Source organism: Larimichthys crocea, chromosome XII (assembly GCF_000972845.2).
Source record: "Larimichthys crocea isolate SSNF chromosome XII, L_crocea_2.0, whole genome shotgun sequence".
Taxonomy (NCBI): domain Eukaryota; kingdom Metazoa; phylum Chordata; class Actinopteri; family Sciaenidae; genus Larimichthys; species Larimichthys crocea.
The window spans coordinates 7,543,160-7,562,436 of NC_040022.1; the positions used below are offsets into that span (position 1 = coordinate 7,543,160).

The 19,277-nt window shown below is 40.1% G+C and overlaps 1 protein-coding gene across 3 annotated transcripts in view; it reads right to left on the reverse strand.

Annotated features, from left to right (window-relative positions):
* The window catches only part of stat5a (signal transducer and activator of transcription 5a), a 47,201-nt gene extending 31,378 nt beyond the window's left edge, over positions 1-15,823 (reverse strand). Inside the window, exons 1-2 of one of the 3 annotated variants that reach the window (XM_027285715.1) lie at positions 15,614-15,823; positions 14,845-14,898 (exon numbers count right to left, since the gene is read on the reverse strand). Coding sequence is in view for 1 of the 3 variants with exons in the window: in XM_027285713.1 (XP_027141514.1) it covers positions 15,614-15,649 (36 nt within the window). In the remaining 2 variants the exon portion in view is untranslated. The remainder of the gene's footprint in view (positions 1-14,844; positions 14,899-15,613) is intronic. The other 2 variants (XM_027285713.1, XM_027285714.1) reach the window with 2 other exon arrangements.
* Between the last annotated feature and the right edge of the window lie 3,454 nt (positions 15,824-19,277).

A 19,277-nucleotide genomic window follows, 5' to 3' on the forward strand; every position in this document is an offset into this window, starting at 1 on the left:
AATTCAGTTTGGAACTGAATTAATTTATGTGATTAAAATTCAGTTTTTAATGCATTTATTTGAGTTGAGCAATTCAAACTCGATTAGACTTAACTACAAATGTACTCGAACTTACTGCAGATGATTTCCAAACATGCACAGTAGTCCAATTAGTTGATATTTGGTCACCTTTAGTTTTTGTCAAATTCTGTTATTAGTCATTATTTTTGGTTGATTGTTTCACTAAAGGGCTTATATAGCCTTGAACACAGCATAAAGGGGGACAAATGCACCGACTCATAATGTTCAAATGTGGCAAAAACCTCACAAACTGGGTCACAGAAAAGGGTCACAGAAAAGTATTTCAAACATTATGATTTTCATTATATACTGGAATGAATGAAAAACAAATGTGTACGAACCAGTGGTTTGTTTTAAAAAGTTTTTGGCGATACTTCACACAATCTCTTCCTTTGTTCCCTTAAGAGGAAATGTTACAAAAAAAAAAAGTTCAGTTCAGTTTTGTCCTTTATTTTCCCAACTGGAGCAACAGATATTTAAAAGCTGCATGTATCTATTTAATAAGGTATGTAATGTATGTAATGCCATATTTCTTACATTCATTATTATTATCTATTTATTAAGATCATATATGCAACTTCTCTGTGTCACTAAGTTGTCAGTCACTTTTCAGAACAAGAAACTGCAAGACCAGAGTGATTCTCAGCCACATACTTCTGTATTTATCTGTCTCTGCCTTGTGTGTGTGTGCAACAGCGACAACCCAGTGAGCTTCACTTTTCTCTTCTGGATAATGAGTCCTAATGTCATAATGAATAATGAGCGTTTGCTTTGATTGTCTACACATATGTGTGCATCCATGCAAATTGGTGTCAGCTACAGAGAACCAGTGGGCGACATTATATAATCCAAGGCCCACAGGGAGTGTTAAATGTGGACATGGCCTGAAGCTCAAGTCTGCAGCAGCAGGAATGCCAACATGTTGGAATGGAGCCACTTTTGGAGCAGAACCCTGCAGCCAGAAAACCACAGAGCAGAGTCGGTCAACTAGCCAACCAGCTGTCACAGTGCAGCAGTCTGCTATAATGACACATCAGCACAGGATAGTGTTAGTCTTCTTGTAAAAAGAGAGCAGTGTAGGGTCGGGTCTGATGAGTCCTGACCATCTAAAATTCACACCCAGTTCACGCCATGAGTGGCCAGCTGTGCAAAGGTGAGAAAGGTTGGGAATCTCCATTTGACACAGCTATTTCAGAAATTCATGTGACTACAAGTGTGCAACACCACAAATGCTTTTCATCCTCATATCTAATAAATATCATATCGTCTTCTTCCTCTCTGTTATGACTGGCGTCAATCCACCTTTGAGTAACCCACTGCTTTCATCCACCCATGGTCAAGCCACTGTCTAATATGTGACATATTTTTTGATCTTCTAAGAGAAAATGCTCATATTTTTTGACATTCACAGTGAGACCACAAAAAGCAGCAAATAGTCAGATTTGAAAAGCTAAAACAGTGACGTCTTTCTTGGTGGTTTTGATTATAAAGACTGAGAGAGAAAAAAAAAATGGATTGCTCTTAAGCCGTAAATGTTCACATCTTGGCTGCACATTTTCACGAACTGTCATCGTTTGCTTGAGAAGGACAACATTGACCTGGCAAAGTTTAAGAGGTTTGGGAAACAGATGATTAACAGTGTGCTTCAGAAACATCAACATAAACCATCTGACACCTGAAGCATAATTTCATATACAATTCAGTCACCATCACTCATTTGTCGTTGGTGTTTCTTTCCAACTCTGAAACTGGATAAACAACAAACCCTTCTGCCAAACTTCATGCAGGAAATTTAATTTAAGAGTTTTTGAAGAATTTGAGTGGCAACAAATCATCGGATTCATCTGGATTCCTGCTTTTGAGTTCAGTCAATTCTCAGTTTGTGTGTTTTCCAGACTGAAATCCTTATATATGTACTTCTGCTTCAGAGTCATATCAATCAGTGAAAAATAGGCTACTGGCAAAATCTTTTGTTATTCATTGTTATATAATTTAAAAGACAACAGAAAATCTTCCATCTGAATAACAAACTAACAGCACGCATGGAGCAGAAGGGTACTGACTGGTAAGAAACCTTTCCAAAATAATCACCCGACAAGAAGCTTAACCTACATTCAGCACGAAGCTGGAGACAAAGAATAGATCCGGACGAATACGTTCACTGTTCCACATGTTAGTTTAGGTCATTCGGGGTAATTGTCCTAACATCCCATACTCATCTCTCCATAACTAAATACATGCAGTGAGATTGTTAATCTGCTAACAAAGACATTTGGCAAGTGTGGTTTTCAATCGAAACTGCTGTGTCATTTCCACGTATGCACATCACGGCTGAATGTTTCTGCCGTTTCAAAGGCATGTAAAAGCTGTGGTTGGACAATCCATAAAGCTGCTAATACAAAAAGCCTTTTGTCAGATCAGCAAATTAATTATATAGTATAATAAGTTGTTATTTACCAGAACAACACTGAAATTCTTGGAGGTCACAGCAACATCTATGATTAGACAAAAAAATGTTCTCCTGCAGAGCAGAGCTAAGCATTAGCACTGAAGCTATCGTTCAGAGTCAGGACCTGCCACAGAGGCCCCCTGCCACCAGTCATTTTTCCAGGCCTGGTAAAAGTGGCCCCCATAGAGAAGACCTATCCAAATGAGTACTTGGCAACACAGTCCAGTTTAGCTCACAGAGTGTGTCCCCATTGTAAATCCATGAAAGAATGGCCATCTATATTATAAGATTCCATGCTATTTATATAATTGTCTCTCTTGTACAGCCACATTTCTACCTTCCCTGGCATTTCAGCACTTTCCCTCCTTTCCCCATTAACCACACACCTGCTCATACTTCCCTCATCTGCTCTGCAGTTACCTGAACTGCTCCGTGCGCTCTCTCACCTGTTTCTACTTTTCTTCAACACCTCTGCAGATACATAACTAAACCAATCCCACTCACTCCTTGTCGGATTGTCAATCAGTTTGTTTTTCCGAACTTTACCTGTCTGTCTTGTTTTATGAGTAATTATAGCTGTGAGAAAAAAAAACATAAAAAAGTCACAGCTGGCCTTTAGCCTCACTGGTTAGACCTAGCCCAACAGAAGTGTCCAATTCAATGATAAATCACTTAATCAATATGTCATGAGCAGCACCCAGCCTTCCCATGAAGACTATCCACTGCTTCATACATTGACATACACATATATCCATTAAAACAGTATTCTGGTATGAAAGAAGATGAAGCACAGCAGAATTGTATCTGAGCTGGTATATGGAAATGCTGTATGATAATGAGAAAAATGATGAATTATGTAGCACAGATCCACATTCAAAACATAAGAATCTACCACACCTCGATCCCCCCCATCAGACCTCCCTGTCAGTTGACCTCTTTTCTCTAAACACCAGGCTTGTTGTCTTGAGTGTTAAATGCCATTTGACAAGTGAACAAACACCATAGGGGCCCTCCACGTCTAACAGGGACCAGGGAGTATAAAAGATTACGTACACGCATGCATACAAATTAGATGTACATTCCTAATTAAGAATTTGGGAAATCATGAAAAACTCTGACTATTAGAGGAACATTTCTAAAAACCTGAGTCAGAAATCCCCTTTCTGAAACAAGATGCTCCTGTGAAACAACACTGTGTCAATTCCTTTGCTATTACAGCTGCTCAAAATGTCGCTGCTTATCTCACTGGGGTGGCTGATAGGGTGAATGAACTCTGACTGGATAACAATTACTCACAGATGCAAATGGTTATATACATATATATATATTTTTTAAACTATCCACGGTCCCTGTTAATGTTTGATAATAATTGTTTTTTTAATAATTTAATACACTGATTGGTCAGTTGCAGCATTAATTCAATACCACAGACTGCTGCAATGAATAACAGACTGTTGATTAATAATGTACTGTATCAAATTCCTTTCCACCTTTGCATGTCCATGACTTTAGTCTGCAGGAAAGTACATCCCCTCCTTTGCATCCTCACTTATTTCCCTCATTGTTTAGTTGCTGATTTCTCTCTTAGTGTATTACCACTGACACGTTGCTTATCAGGAGGGTCAACTTACTGCTTGTGCGTTCTCTCTGATGTTGACAAGGTAGCTCCTTTCTAATCTCATTCACATGCGTAATCTTGCAGGGCCTTTTCTATCCTTTCGACTCTGTTAATTAACATTTCTGGCATAACTGTCAGAGAGGCTAACCAAGAGCAACTGTGAGTAACTTACAGTCATTGCCCTGCAGATGTATAGTAAGAGGATCTCGCTGCACACCCCCAGCTGGTGTGGACTCAGCCGTCATGCTGAGTGCAGAGGGCGGTCAAGTCGATGCTTTTCGTCAGCTGGAATAGAGGGTGTGCTGCTTAATTGGTTTACTGGAGACAATCACTTGACATTTACATGTAAATACGATTGCTAGACTAACTTTAATGAAATTACCCAGAGAAATCCTTATTCAAAGTTACATCTAATTTATTTATGCTTGAACGTCTTAACTCTATTAACCCTTATTTCAAGGGCTTGTGTTCTTCCGCATAAAGTCATGCTGACTCAGTTTGAGAGACCCTTCATGCTCCAGGAATCAAGGAGAGGGCGTATGTTTCTGACAGGGTGAGGCTGATGAGACAAATAGGGGTTATGTGTAGTTTCAACAGCTTCAAACTTGTCTAACAACACAATGTGGCATGCAGCGCCTCAACAAAAGAGCTCACTTATGTTAGTTTTGTTTTCCATCATGGCTCCAGTTTAACACAATATACCTTGCTGCTTCTCTAAGTTGAAGTCTCTCTGTTTCTGTTCTCTAACGTCCTTCTATTTTGCTCTTTCTCCGTTCCTCTTTCCTCCATCAGTGCTCCTGTAAACACTAATGCAAGCAGCTTTTCAAAGCTCTGCCCTTTGATCTTCCCAGTGTGTCACATGTGAGAGGTCAGATAGCTGCAGTTTCTCACACACAGTATCTAACCCAGTCACCAGAGCTTTGGACCCATCCCCCCTTACACTGTTGCTCCCCTTACCATGTCTCCCCCTCCCTTCATGGCAAGCTCAGTGCGTTCATTAAAGGTCAACTCCACCTTTACCACACAGAGGTCTTTGCCCCAGAGCAACAAAAACACCAACAACACTTTATGACAGACAGAATTAACAGAGTGTATTTTATTTGTTTACAGTAGGAAAATGATTAACTCATTAACCTTGGATTTCATTAAAACATCCCAATGAAAGCAGCCGATTCTTACCATGTGAGCTCATTTTCATTCACTTCTTAGGAAATACAGATTACAGCAACTCGATGAACTTTACTGTGCCAGCTTGTTCTGGAAACAATGGTCTCTGTCCTCAGGGCATACAAAGCCTGCATTTATTTGTCTTTAACTTGACATTAAACTTGTTGTGTCAGGCCTATACTAAGTCATTGGAAGCACCGCCTCAAGCTAGCCATTGACTGACCTAGGACCGAGCTCACCTGACCAACAGAAGGACAGGAATAGGGAGTACTAATGTTTGCAAACCAACGCAATGTTTGTAGTTTAACATGAGTAGCATACGCAATGTGGGTTGTTAAGGGAACCGTGGAACATCAACATATTAGACATGTATGCAGTATCTTGGCTGTACCATTAACATGTAGGAAATACACTTTGGGAATCTTCCTCCACATCCCTAGGTTTCAAAATCCATGTGTCAACTTCATGACCAGTGACGGACTACCACCAGACAAATGTCGGCAACCTTATGTCCCAACAGGTCTGATCTTCGTTTGTGCTTAGGACGTGTGTGCCACACAGTAAATCAATTACGACCTTCTGTGACTGTTCCTGAATCGCCATGGCGATTGTCTCTGGATGTATAAATATTTCAACACACCCTTTGCCTTCAGGATAGTCGGAAACATCAATCGGTCAGTCTTGAGCAGCATGATAGTGAACCAGCATAATCAGTCCTATAATTTTAGGGGACCTATGTCTTGTGCAAAAGTGCTATATCCCAGGTACTCATCCTGAGGTTGGTAAATTTGGTGCTGATCCCATAATGGTAAGAGTATCAGAAAACATTAGCTCGCCAAGAAGAAGCAATGTGGGGAACGGGATGTGCTGAATTTTAAACTGTTAGTTTTATGAGCACATGCTAAGCTAATCTGCTCTGTGGATGCCAAAATATGTGTTTGGCTTCTTTCTAAGATCACACAAAGCCAGTTATTACACAACAATTGCTTAGTGTGCCAAACACACTTTAATATTACTATGTTCAGACATAATGAATTAATCAACTATACTAAAAGTTAATATTATCTATGTGATGGCTTGATGTTTATCTATCATCATATGACTTCACCACATTTAGCTTGTTGCTGGCTTGATGCACTTGGCCCAAGCCATGCTAATAGGGAGGGAGAAAGAAGGAGAAAGTAGTGGTAGTTCAAAAGGTCCTGTCATATTTATCATATTTATCACACTACAGTTTATATCACATTACAAAGCATGCTTTTTTTTCTGCACACTGGCCCACACACAGTGTGCCCAAATGAAGGAATTATCAACAATAATCCAAATGTCATACTGTTGTTGTTGTTGTATTGCTAGTCGCTCATGACATGAGGACCACCTTCACAAACAACAGGACAGAGCTTTCTATTAGACGAGGAAAACAAAGGCATCAACCCCATGGTGCTGTATGCACGGTAGTGTCTGAGTGATTATGGTAGTGGCACAGGGATAATCTGGATATAAGCTGCGCATGAACACTGAAGTAACACAGCCAACCCCCTCACCCTCATTTCCTCGTTCACTGTGTGGGCATATGAAATCCATGCCTCGCTTGAGTGGTTTGAGGTGAGGTAACGCATAATGACAACGCTCCTTAACTTGTCTGCCTCCTCAATGCATCTTTCATATGTGTATGGGCATCACAACAGACAGATCATAACTTGGTGCTTACAGTGACCAAAATCATTTCTTCATTCCTGATTATTGTACAGGAAGAACAACAGAATAAATCCTCATCACTCATCTGTAGCCAGGAGATAGCAATAGAGCTTCAGTCAAGTGTGTTATATATAATATGGCAAAAACAGAATATAATGTTCATTAGTGTATAATCACCTGGAAATAACAGTCATTATGTTCTTGTTACCTTAGAATGAGCTTTTTATATCTAAAGATGCAGCAGCTTCTCGTCCATGAAAGTTAAACCACCATGTTTCTACAGCCCAGTACGACAAACTAAACACTAAACTGTTGTGTGTTTCATAGTCACTATAGTTTCTCTTTCATGCAAGGAAGAAGACACACTACACACTGTTCCTTTATATCTATATCTATATCTGCATAGATATAGATATAGATATAGGACAATACAATTTTTATTCATTTCCCTCTTATTGTACAATATGCCTACTAAGTGAAGTTAAGAGGCCATTTCTATGGTTTATTCTATTAGCATTGTGCATCTGCAATATGGTTTGCATCTCAACAAATTTCCCTATTCCTATTAAAAGATACACCATTGTAAAGCAGCTTACAGTAAAAAGGGAAAATAAAAGATGTTAACTAAGCTGACGTCCATCATGGACCTCTCACCCCCTACATGACACTGTGGGGGTCCCTGAGCAGCTCCTTCATCAGCAGACTGCTACACCCACAGTGTAAGAAGGAGAGGTTCTGCAGGTCCTTCATCCCGGCCGCTGTCAGGCTCTACAACACTTGCACCACCTGATAATGTTGTAGTATGGCTGTATTATTATTTGTATTTTTATTTTTATTATCTGTACTTATATTTCCATTCCGATTACTTACAATGTACAATATTATTCATACCATGGTCACTTTACTTTACAATATTAACATCATGGTCACTTTACATGGCAATATTTTCACATTTGCACATTTGCATTTACAAGTGCCCGAAAATAAAAAAGGGGAAGTGAATCTTTATATTTGTCAGATTAGCATCTAGTAACAGCAAGGACACGTTCCACCTATTATACACTGAATATGCATTGTCTCTTGTATGCATGCATGTACCTAAAGTACTCAAATTAAAAAGAGTTTTGTTGTTTTGCTGGGGAAGTGGCAGGGTGGCTAGAGATGTCGTGCAGAGCTCATCTGAGAGCCTTGTTATGCAGACACTGCCGTGGGCACAGATGAGCTCACAGGATCAATATGGGATAACTGCTCCACAAATCCAAACACTGACTTTGCATTATGTTGTGCCATTGCCTGTACAAGCAATGAAGAGAGAGACAGATAGAGAGCATTTACAACCCAATGGGGTCGGTTTCTCAAAGATCGTGAGGTGGACATGTGGGGAAAAAAAGAGCAAAACTCACTCACACTTCTAAATCTAAGGACATAAACACATTTGTGTTTGTTCATCCAACCCCATTTCTACTTTAATCCAGCACACTTTAACCCAATGTACAACCAAACATAAATGACACATAAGCATGAATCATTGAGAAATCTTCTCCCCTCTGGTATAACATCAGAATCATTTTTAATCAAATGCTCCTCACAGGAATCTTACACAGATGTTAGCTCTTTCCCCAGACACAAGGGAACATCTATGACCTAAATCTAGTTGAATAACACTATGTATGTATGTCACATATACTTAACAGCACAACTCAAATACGCCTTTATTCTATCAAGGGTCAAGAATAATAGCAGCACAAACAACTGACCTAAACTGTTTATTGTGTCCCTCCCGTGTGCATATGAGCATGCGGCTATGTGTGTGTTGCCAGTGCGGGTACATTTTGTGACATTATTTAATTTACCAACAGCGTGTTTTCTTTTTTTTAGAATCTCAGCCTGTTTTTAACTACTATCTGTCCCTGCAAACATTTATTTGTCAGAGTGTCACTGTTTTTTCATTTGCTGTAAGCCTGTAATAGACTTATATATAATATATAATATAACAGAGAACTGGTGTTTTTAGAAAAAGATATCACTGATCTCAAATCTACATTCAGTACACTAGAGCTTCAGACAATGAAAATGAATGAACCTGTCCAATACACATGCACATCTTATATCATTAGCTGATCTTAGCGTATCACTACTATGTCAATGATCAACAACTTGCAGTGCTGAAATGCCAGATATGTTTAAGGAAACCACCACTGTCAACCAGAGAGGTCAGTAACCGGTCACATGATACATTAACTAATGTGTCAAAGTAATTATGTGTAGTACTCGTTTGTTGGGTTCAATTCAAAAGGGGTCTATCTGTGCTGCCAATGACATTCAAGCCATTCCTGTTGGCTGCCAGTTACCTATCATCTGATCTGATAAACTGTGTGTCATGTTGCAAGTGACACTGAAGTCACCATGAAGATTTCATGAAACAGATGTCTCTCATTGTATGTGTTTTTTGCTGCTTTCTAAAAAAAAAAAAAGAAAAGAAAAGAAAGAAAGTGGATACAATCTAGACAAAAAACAGATTTAGACTGGCAGTGTGAACAAGACTGTCTTCATTTTGTATCTGTCTCATGTAGCAAACTGCCTAAAATGTGATGACCTGAATTCTCAATGTGATGTTGTCGGTGTTCACAGCATCGTTGATCGCAATGGTCAAAAAAAGAAGTCAAAAATTAAAACATATTATGTTCAGCAATATATTGAGAACTGGTATTTGTGTAGGTGTATTTCTATTCTGTTTCCTCTATATCTATGGCAGCTATCAGGCTACACTTGCAAACCACTGGATCTCCCTGTTCCGCCTGCAACTAGGTGTAATGTGTCAGGCTTTCTTTACAAAAACCTGAGAGAACGTGCACCATGCAAACTAACAATGGCAACAGGATAAAACACAAAGATGCACTGACCATTATTTGCTGTTGATTGCATCTTGATTGGCTCTAACTGTTTGAGAATCCTTCTTGAAACGCACACATCTACAGACCTGTGTGTACACAGAGAAACAGGCACACGTGGGAGACTGCTTCACTGTACAACATGTTCTTGGCTGTCTACTCTTATTCTCTTGTCAGCAGGGAAAAAAAGGGAAATGAGTAAAACGCAGAAAAGAAAGGACAGATTAAGGAGAGGGACAAGGGGAGGTTTCGGTAGCCATTGTTTGAGGAACATGAGGAAACTCAACAAAGTGGCATAGAAACCCCAATGCCAACTAGCTGTCCTATTGGCAGAGCGATGCCGACTCACCAGCACACAAGTCTAAATGCTCACAACAGTGTAGTCACACTTGCAAAGGCTATGGCAGAGGGTCTACGTCCTTCAAAGTGAATTAAATACTTAAATACTTACATGTTCACATGACCTGAATTAGTCAGATCAACATCTGAAATCATCACAACAAAGGTGAATCATACTGATTAGTTGATGGCAGACTCTGTGAAGATGGAAAATGAAGAAGAAACCCTAAAACATTAGAAGGAGGGGGCCTAAGGAAGCCCTTTTTGATCTAAAGCACAAGATTAATAGTAAATAGCTCAGGGGTATTTTCACACACTGGCATTTATCAGCAAGGCCAAGTCAGATCATAGCAACATATCACAAATGTCATTCATGTCTATGCTTAAAATAGCAGCATTACAAACATCTTTATGTTTTGTAATGTATCTAGTGATGCTATGCCAACACCAAGTATTTTTTTAAATGGTATCATATTCCTTACTGCATTTCATGGGCTGACTCAGTGGGAGCATCTGAGGATAAATTAATTGCATGAGATGATGATTGCATTTTCTTTTTTTTTTATATACACTTCAAATTTGGTTAATTTTACAAGGTCAGTGTTACTGTCTCTAGCTGACGCATACTGTCAGATAGCATTGCTCTTAACACGGCTTCCCTGTCACTTACTGGGTGATAAACTACAGTGTACTTCAAAAGCAGGCCAGCAGGTCAGACTACATAAAGGTCACAACCCACAGTGTGAATGTTTGAAGATGAAAATGATTTGTTCATAGTTCTGCATCTACAGGCTCGTTTTTATTCGACACCACTTGTCATACGTTTACTATCTTACTTTGTAAAGCCCTCTGAGGCAAATGTACTTTGTGACTTTGGGCTATGTCCATTCACTAATATTAAACTAAATATTAAACTTAAAGAAAATACTAAATAATAATACATTTCCCCCTTAAAGATTCTAGTCTTCACATGACAGAATTTACTTGAAAGCATGGATGAAGCCATTCGTTCAAATAATTCATGCATGACTGATCAAGTGTGGCCCGAGGCCTGAATAAAACAAGAAAGAGGTTGCTCAGTCTGACTTTTCAACACAACTATAAAATGAAAGCAGAGATCAATAAATCACCACGCGGCACATCCAAGATTCCACTGTAAACCCTCATTTAGTGATTCGTTTCATACCAGAAGTTCAAGGCGCAGACACAGTTGTGCACTGATGGTCACTGAGCTACTTTTGGGAGTAATTCTGGGGTTAAGATTCTTGTTGAAAGAGCACACTGATGGTATTTTTGGAGATGAGTACTTCTCTTTTCTCACTCAAATTCCCATAATGTCCTGGGAAACCTGAAGCACTTTGTAACTTTGAGCTACCGGCTCTCAGCTGGGTGTGTCTCTGTAACAACTTGGATCGAGCCACAGGACGAGGGATATTGTTCGAGACAATGCACCCTAATTTGCTATTATCTAAATCACAAAGCTTCTGAATGCAGTTTTTGATTGAATTTCCTTTGGGATCAATAAAGTATCTATCTATTTATCTCTCTCCTGATTTGTGACATCTTTCACATGGCAAATTTCCCTTCTCACCAGCGTGTTCACTATTGTTGTTGTGTCACAGAGATAACAGTCCATGGTCTTATCATGTTTCTCAGTGTCTGCAAGGGACCGGCATCTTCCTCCTCCCACTTACTCACTGCACTAACGAGAAGAGGAATTCAATGAAAGTTAGACAAAGAGAGAAATAGCAAGAGAATAAAGTGTCACAGGAAGAACACTTAGAGGAAACTGAAACTGCTGATAAAAAAAAACCCCTGCAGAAGTAACAAGCTGAATCAAATTTGAGTCTTGTGTGGAGCAGTGATCATGAGACGGTGGATGCCAACAATCAGCAACACTATTCGACAGATGGATCAGAGCACTCCTGGATTAAACCAGGCTAAAAGCTCATGGTCACGTGACCAGTGGATTAGCATTAGCCCAACTGAAAACAGGAGGAGGTTAGGGTGCATGTCACCGCATGCTTCCTTATCACTTCCCTTTGAACGTGTTTCCCTTTCTCTTTCGTTTCCAATCTCCTCACCCCTTGTTTGTCTTTCATGCTTTATGCTACATTATTCACCTGGCATTTTCAAAACAAAGGAAATTCTTGGTCTCCTTCCCTTCCTTGCTCATCTGTGCATCCTCTCCTCCTCTGTTCAGACCGAGAACGAGTAGTCCCATTGTAGGCAGAGTCATTAGTGCATAAATGCTTCAAACATCTTTGACTCATTGCTCAGTCAGATCAAAACCACTGCTCTGATCGGCTCACTTCCAGCTACTCATGATGTCAATGCTGAGAACATGTCTCCTCTCTTGTTCTTTCCAACTAACCCCCCTCCCGCCCCTACTTACAGTACTCAATTTTTTTCTCCCTGGCCTCTGCAGCCTTGCTGAAACCTACACTTGTCTGGCAGCAGGGGTGAAAAAGTGAGACGGCACAGAGAAGCTTAAGGACATCCCATGCTATGAGCACATGGCACAGTGAAACACAGGGCTCCCCTGTCTCCCCTGCTGGTACTACTCCTGCATCTGGGTCTTTCTGTCAGGGACACAGTGTGCCAGCCAATTCATGCCTGGCCAGCATGCCACGTTCCTGCGCCAACCCAAAACACCCATGTTTTCACAGAAACCTGGGTGCCCCGCTTCCGCGCACCGTGCTCTGTAGTGACAGAGGGAGCATGCAGGGCAACATCGTGCTTGCCAAAGAGGTTAAATGCTAAAAGGCAGTGACCATTATTTCCAGGAGATTACAGCTGCTGACCAGAAAAAGAGAGAAAAGAAAGAAAACTGACAAGGAAGAGGAGACGTGAGTCTGAAAATCTAGTAAAATGTTCAGTTTAAAAACTCCTGTTGCAACTTCCTCCCACGCATCTAGAACACCAACCATAGACGATAATAATAGACGAGCAGCGTGCTGGGTCTCACTGATTAACTTACTGTAAAAAAACACAACATAACGTCCTCAAATCTCTGTGTAGCTAATTTAGTCGTGCAGTTACAGACAATTCCAGCACCGCTGCCCTCTGGCATTCCCCATTGCCACAGGCCTGAAAACCTTCTCTCACACAGCTGGCAATCAAATCACAAAAGATATTTAACCCCCACCCAAACTTGACAGTTAGACCAATCAAACCATGGTGGGTGGGATGAAACGTTCAACGTTGAACCCCGCCCTATTTTGCAGGCTGCAGCCACGCACTGCTTCAAGGTTTCCAAAGCAGACAAAATGTGGGAAAGCATCATGAATGATGAAAGCAAACCAACCAACTAAACATGTACTAACGGGAGAGTGATGACAGAGATATCATAGAACTCCTTGTGCATCAGCCTCAAAGCTGTCATATAATGTAATGTAAAGTGATTCTCAGTTGTAAAGGAGCCACAGGGGACAAATCAATGTCAGCTTGAGTGAGAGACACACAAAATCTTAGTCAAACAAAAATCAAACGACAAAGGATGTGCATCCAGATGGTGATATTACCGCAGGTAAGTTCATTTGCATACCACACACATGCACGCGCACACGCACGCACACACACGTCACACTGCATTCTTGGAAATGACTCAGAGACATCAAAGTGCCGATGACATTTAAAATTCTGTTTGTAAGCAACACGGGGGTCTTCAGGATGGATTCATTCAGATGTATGTTACAGCTCTGACAGTCGGTTTTGTATTGACCTTTAGGAACCATCCGTCATCAACAGGTCAAAGTAAGGAAGCAATGAATCATCTGGTTTACAGTAATACACAATTAGCTCAAATGAACCTGATTAAAATGACCAAAGTTACTCGTGAGGGCATGACAATGGACACATGAATGGAGCTGACAAGATATTTCTTCCTCTTCTTAAGACACATTCTAATGTAGTATAAAGGCTTATTGTGTGTGTGTGTGTGTGTGTGTGTGTGTGTGTGTGTGTGGAGCTCCAATGGTGAGAACACAGTGACCTTTTTTTCTGGAAATCCCAAATATCGCTGTAGACAATGCAGTTGTATTTGTTTTTTTAAAGAAATCTGCACATCGCCCACCTAAAATGTATCATATTGATAAGATACTCCTACATCCGTTAGTATCAACATTAAATGTACTTAAACTAAAATGATTAATAGCACCCATCCTAAAGAATGATTTTTAGGAGTTAGTAGGAGCCTATTTTATGTTGGTCAAAAACTATCCATCCATTTTCTGTGACTGCTTCTCCTCAGCATCTTCCCATCAGGGTTGCAAGGGGGCTGGACCGTATCCCCTTACCCACATTAGACAAGAGGTATACCCTGGACCCATGAACTAAAACTCTAGTAATGCATCCGTTGTATGAATCTGAGCATCTGCATGTCAAATCTTTAATCTGGACAGCAGTCATGGAATGTAGTTCAATGAGTTGTTTGGTCCAGAAAATGGTGAAAAATATCAATCAGTGTCTAAAGATATTCAGTTTACTGTCATAGAGGACTAAAGCAAGCAGAAAGCAGAAAATATTCAGATTTTAAAAAAAGGTGTCCAAGATAATTTTGACTTTTTCTTTGGAAAAAAAAAAAAAAAAAAGAGCTGACAACTCATCGATTACTCACTCACTGTTGTAAAAGGAATTTCCACCGAATGAAAACCTTGATTGAAGTAGCTCCAAAACTGCAGCAGAAGACAGAAGAAGACAGTGGAGCACGGAGAAGACTGAACAAAAGCTCGGTCAGGCTTTCACCTGTCAGGCTTTTTAAACATGCCCATTACTCCATTATTAGCGCCTTGTAACGTTTATTACAGCCAAAGCCTGTAAAACGGTGTGTGTGTGTGCGTGTGTGTGTGTGAACATGTGTGTGTGTGTCTGTGTGTGAACATGTGTGTGTGTGTGTGTACATGTGTGTGTGAACATGTGTGTGTGTGTGTGTGTGTGTGTGTGTGAGACGCAAGTTATCTTTATTTCACTTAAAGCCTCTTGTAGGTTACGTTGGAGTCAGGCTTTGCAAATCATAAGCAAGTCGCATGCGACAAGGTGACAGTAAACAGACTGCGCTGGAAATTATTATAGAAAAATATAAGAGAGGACTCCTTTTCTGAACTGCCTGTTGATTCAGCACCAACAAAAGTGGCGGAGAAACAACAACAACAAGAAGAAGACACGTTAGTTTTAACACGCGTGAGGCGCGTTTCTGTGCGCGCAAGGACGCGGCGGCGATGCCGCAGTTTGTTTACAAAGCGCTGTCAGAAAGAAGAGTGCGCTTTCGCAACGGGGGGGAGGGAGAGAGGTAGAGAGAGAGAGGGTGAGGGTGTCACAGCGGGACGAGTCGAGGACGTTCACCTCTCCAGACCAAACACGTTTCAACACACGGCAAAGTGTCACACTCACCTCTGTGGAGCGACTCGAGCTGCTGTCCTTTCTCATAAAACGCGGGGCAGAGGCTGCAGCAGCGACGCGAGCAACCGGGAGTCCAACAACAGGAGTCTCTCAGTCAGTCTGTCAGCCAGTCTGTCAGCCAGTCGTCTAGTTTCTAACACTTCTCCTCACAGTTCACTGCTCCTGCTCCCTCTGCCTCTCTCTCTCTCTCTCTCTCTCTCTCTCTGAAACAAACCGCCCACTTCCGGTGGTTCTTCAATGTCTGCGAGGGTTCAACAGGCTTCAAACAGATTTCTGTCCTGCAGAAAGGAGGACACGGTGACAAAACAGATCTCAGTGTGACTGATTACATTTTATTCATCTGATTTTTTTCATTTATTCATTTTACTTCTGTACACACTGTCACTGTCATTGTAAAACCTGTTTTGTGTCGTTTTATTTTGAAAGTCTCAATATTTTAATTTTTAAAAAAGCGAAATAAGCATCGCAGCCCGAGACACGCACAGACACAGGTGATACAGTGACATACAATAAATGCAATAAAGAAAAAGGATGAAACGATAATAAATGCATTGCTAATCAACTTTTCTCAGCCTCGCTGCAATCAAAGCTGATGTCTGCTGCACTTAGTTAGCAGCAGATTGATTAAAGCTGATTTCATGAGGTCTAATCTAATGTGCGTGGAAATCATCAGTCCGGCTCAGATCTTGCAGCCCAAATCTGTCGCTCTCAGTCTGGAGAATAGCGCCGCCGTCTGGCACAAAGGAGGGTAAATGTTTGTTTGATTCATATCTGGGTATATATATATATATATATATATTATAAATATATATATATAATAGATAAGATATATATATATAGAGAGAGAGAGGAGAGAGAGAGAGGAGGAGGAGAGAGAGAGAGAGACTTTATTAATCCCTCAATGGGGAAATTCTTTTTTCACTCTTTTTTTATTTACTGCAATTTAACCCGGACACACACACATGCAGTACAACGGCATAGACATGCAAATGTGGAGAGAGATGGTGGAGTGATGGGCAGCCAGCCAGACCAGCGCCCAGTGAGCAGCTGTGTTATATATATATATATATATATATATATATATAATATATATATATTATATATATATATATATATATATAAATAAATAGCTGAGAAGGAGAGAGAGAGAGGGAGATGAGGTGGCAAGAGCCAAAGATAAACCTACCAAAATTAATTAGAGGACAATGTGCACCTGAGGCACATCCACCATCACAGAGCCACATACTGCTGCCTAAGAAAAAAAACAAAAAACAAAACAAAACACACCGCTAAAGAGAAAAGAAACAGCCAGCATGTGAACACTTTTATGAACACTTGTTGTCTGTTGAAGAGAAAATGTCAAAGAGGAATAAAAAGCCACATACTTGTCCTATACCGGCATTGCTTGCCTGATTTAAGTACAACAACAGAAAAATACAAAGGCCATGCAATCAATATTTTGCTTAAGAAAATGCTGAAATATTGGCAGTAGATGTGAGGTATGATCCCATACTTCAGTGTGTGACTCTTAGAAAACTAGACTTTTGACCCACAAAGACTGAAATAAATAATATAAAGAGATAGATAAATATACAGTGCATTAAAATAGAATACAAATTCTGCTAGATTAACATGTAAACAGTGTTTTAATGTATGGTATGAACCAAGTGTTGCTTATTCTAAAACTTCATCACTGCCTAACAAAACTAACAAAACTAACAACTACTCTGTGCTCCTTTATACCTTTGTCAGCTTATGTCCTCCTCTGTTAGTCGCTTAGGATAAAAGCGTCTGCTAAATGCAATGTAATAATAATAATAATAATAATATTCTGAAGCATATGAAGTGAGAAAATCTCTGAAGGCCTACTCTGTCTCAGTTTGTCTCACGTGTTCAAAGAAACAAAAAGGTAAAAGTCCAGAGTGTTTTTTGAATGTTGCTGCTGACTGTAACTAATCTGAAAAGTCCCTGCAGCGCTGCAGGAAAAAAAAAAAATGACCTAATTTTCCCACAACCATATCAAGAAGTCATCATTTATATGAGCAGTTTGTCTCTCAAACACACACACACAAGCCAACCGAGACAGTCGCCTCACTGCAGCCTGTTGGAGCTTCATCGATCCATCAGATTGATTGGCTGCAGGCCTGAACTAAAAGGGTGACAGTTGCTTCCTCAAACAGCTGAGTCAGCAGCTGCTGACGGTAATAGCTGTACATCTCCACACCCCCTCATCTCCTCAAACCAGACTGTGTTCATTTCCTATCACAGAGATAAACAAGCCTCACATGAGATGGGGAGTGAGAGAGCGGCGTAGAGCAAGGCAGAGAGCCGGTGATGCATAAAATGCCTCTTTACTGTCTCTGTTTGTTTAGCTGCTTCATCTCAGCTGTCCCCACAGTCTATAGGGGACTCGTGGGAATCCCAGCAGTCACACTCGTACTGATCACACCAGTGCTACTACGTTTATAGCTAAAGATGGAGTGGTGCTGCACACACGCAAACATGGGGAAATCCAGTGATCCTGTGTTGAGAGAGCTGTCATGAGAAGCAGAAACAGACACGGCTTGTTGCTCTCAAATTGAAACTAGGAAGTGCAATTACGGGTTATCTTTTACATATATGATGCCATTCCAGCAACTGCAAAAACTAATTTCACCTCCAGGAACCTCAATAGTTTATCACAAATAATTCATGTTCTTTTGGTCTAACAAAAATAAAAGTAAGATAAATATCTTGCTTTTATTCTGCCAAACGCTGGAATTATTTTTTCATTTTGTTGAAAATACAAAAAGTACTTGGGGTTGATTTTATGTGTTTACTATTTGTACCTTCATCAGTTATAAATTGGAGCTTCCTCTATTCATCCACTTTGAAAGGATAAAGTGGGTGAGTCAAATTCATATATATTTTTTTCTATTTAATCATGCAGTAGATCTGAAACAATCTTTAATGCATTAAACCTAAATCCCTTTTCCCCTCCAGCAGGCAGTGCCAGACCAACAGGAGGTTTGAGTTTATTGCTTTCCTATTATTTATCACATAACTGCTTCATAGCTTGTCTTAAATCTTTAAGAGTAACTTTTTTATTAAGAGCTTGGTTTTTATGTCTACCATTTCAGCACATTTCCAAACATGAGCTCTGATGCTGTTCCTAGTGATGTTGTTTCTCAGCTACTCCCTGAAGCATTATACAGGCGTTTTATATATATATACAGAATGATGTATGTAATAAACTAGACTTCTTCTGGCTAGATCAGAAAAATGAAAACCAGTCTGATGTCTCTTTTTTCATCTGTCACTTCACATCCAGTTTAACAACACCACAGTCTCCAGACTCAAAACAGTCGTCTTCAACCAGTAATGTGTGATCTGGTATCTGCTCTTCAGAACCAGCTGTAGATTAAAATATAAAAAAGATTGATACATAAATGAAAAACAGGCAAATCTCTGGTGTAAAGTCTGAAACGGGTTGTCTAACATGCTAGCTCCTTAAGAAAAAGAGTAGAAGAGAGCTTCTACTGCGAAGAGCGAGAGCCTGAAATTTGCTCTTTGCACGTAAATACTTTTGAGTAACTTTAAAATGAAATGTTGAAACACTGATTATAATGATAAACTAAAACTTTAAGGGAAGTAATTTTCTTTTTTAAAGATTATT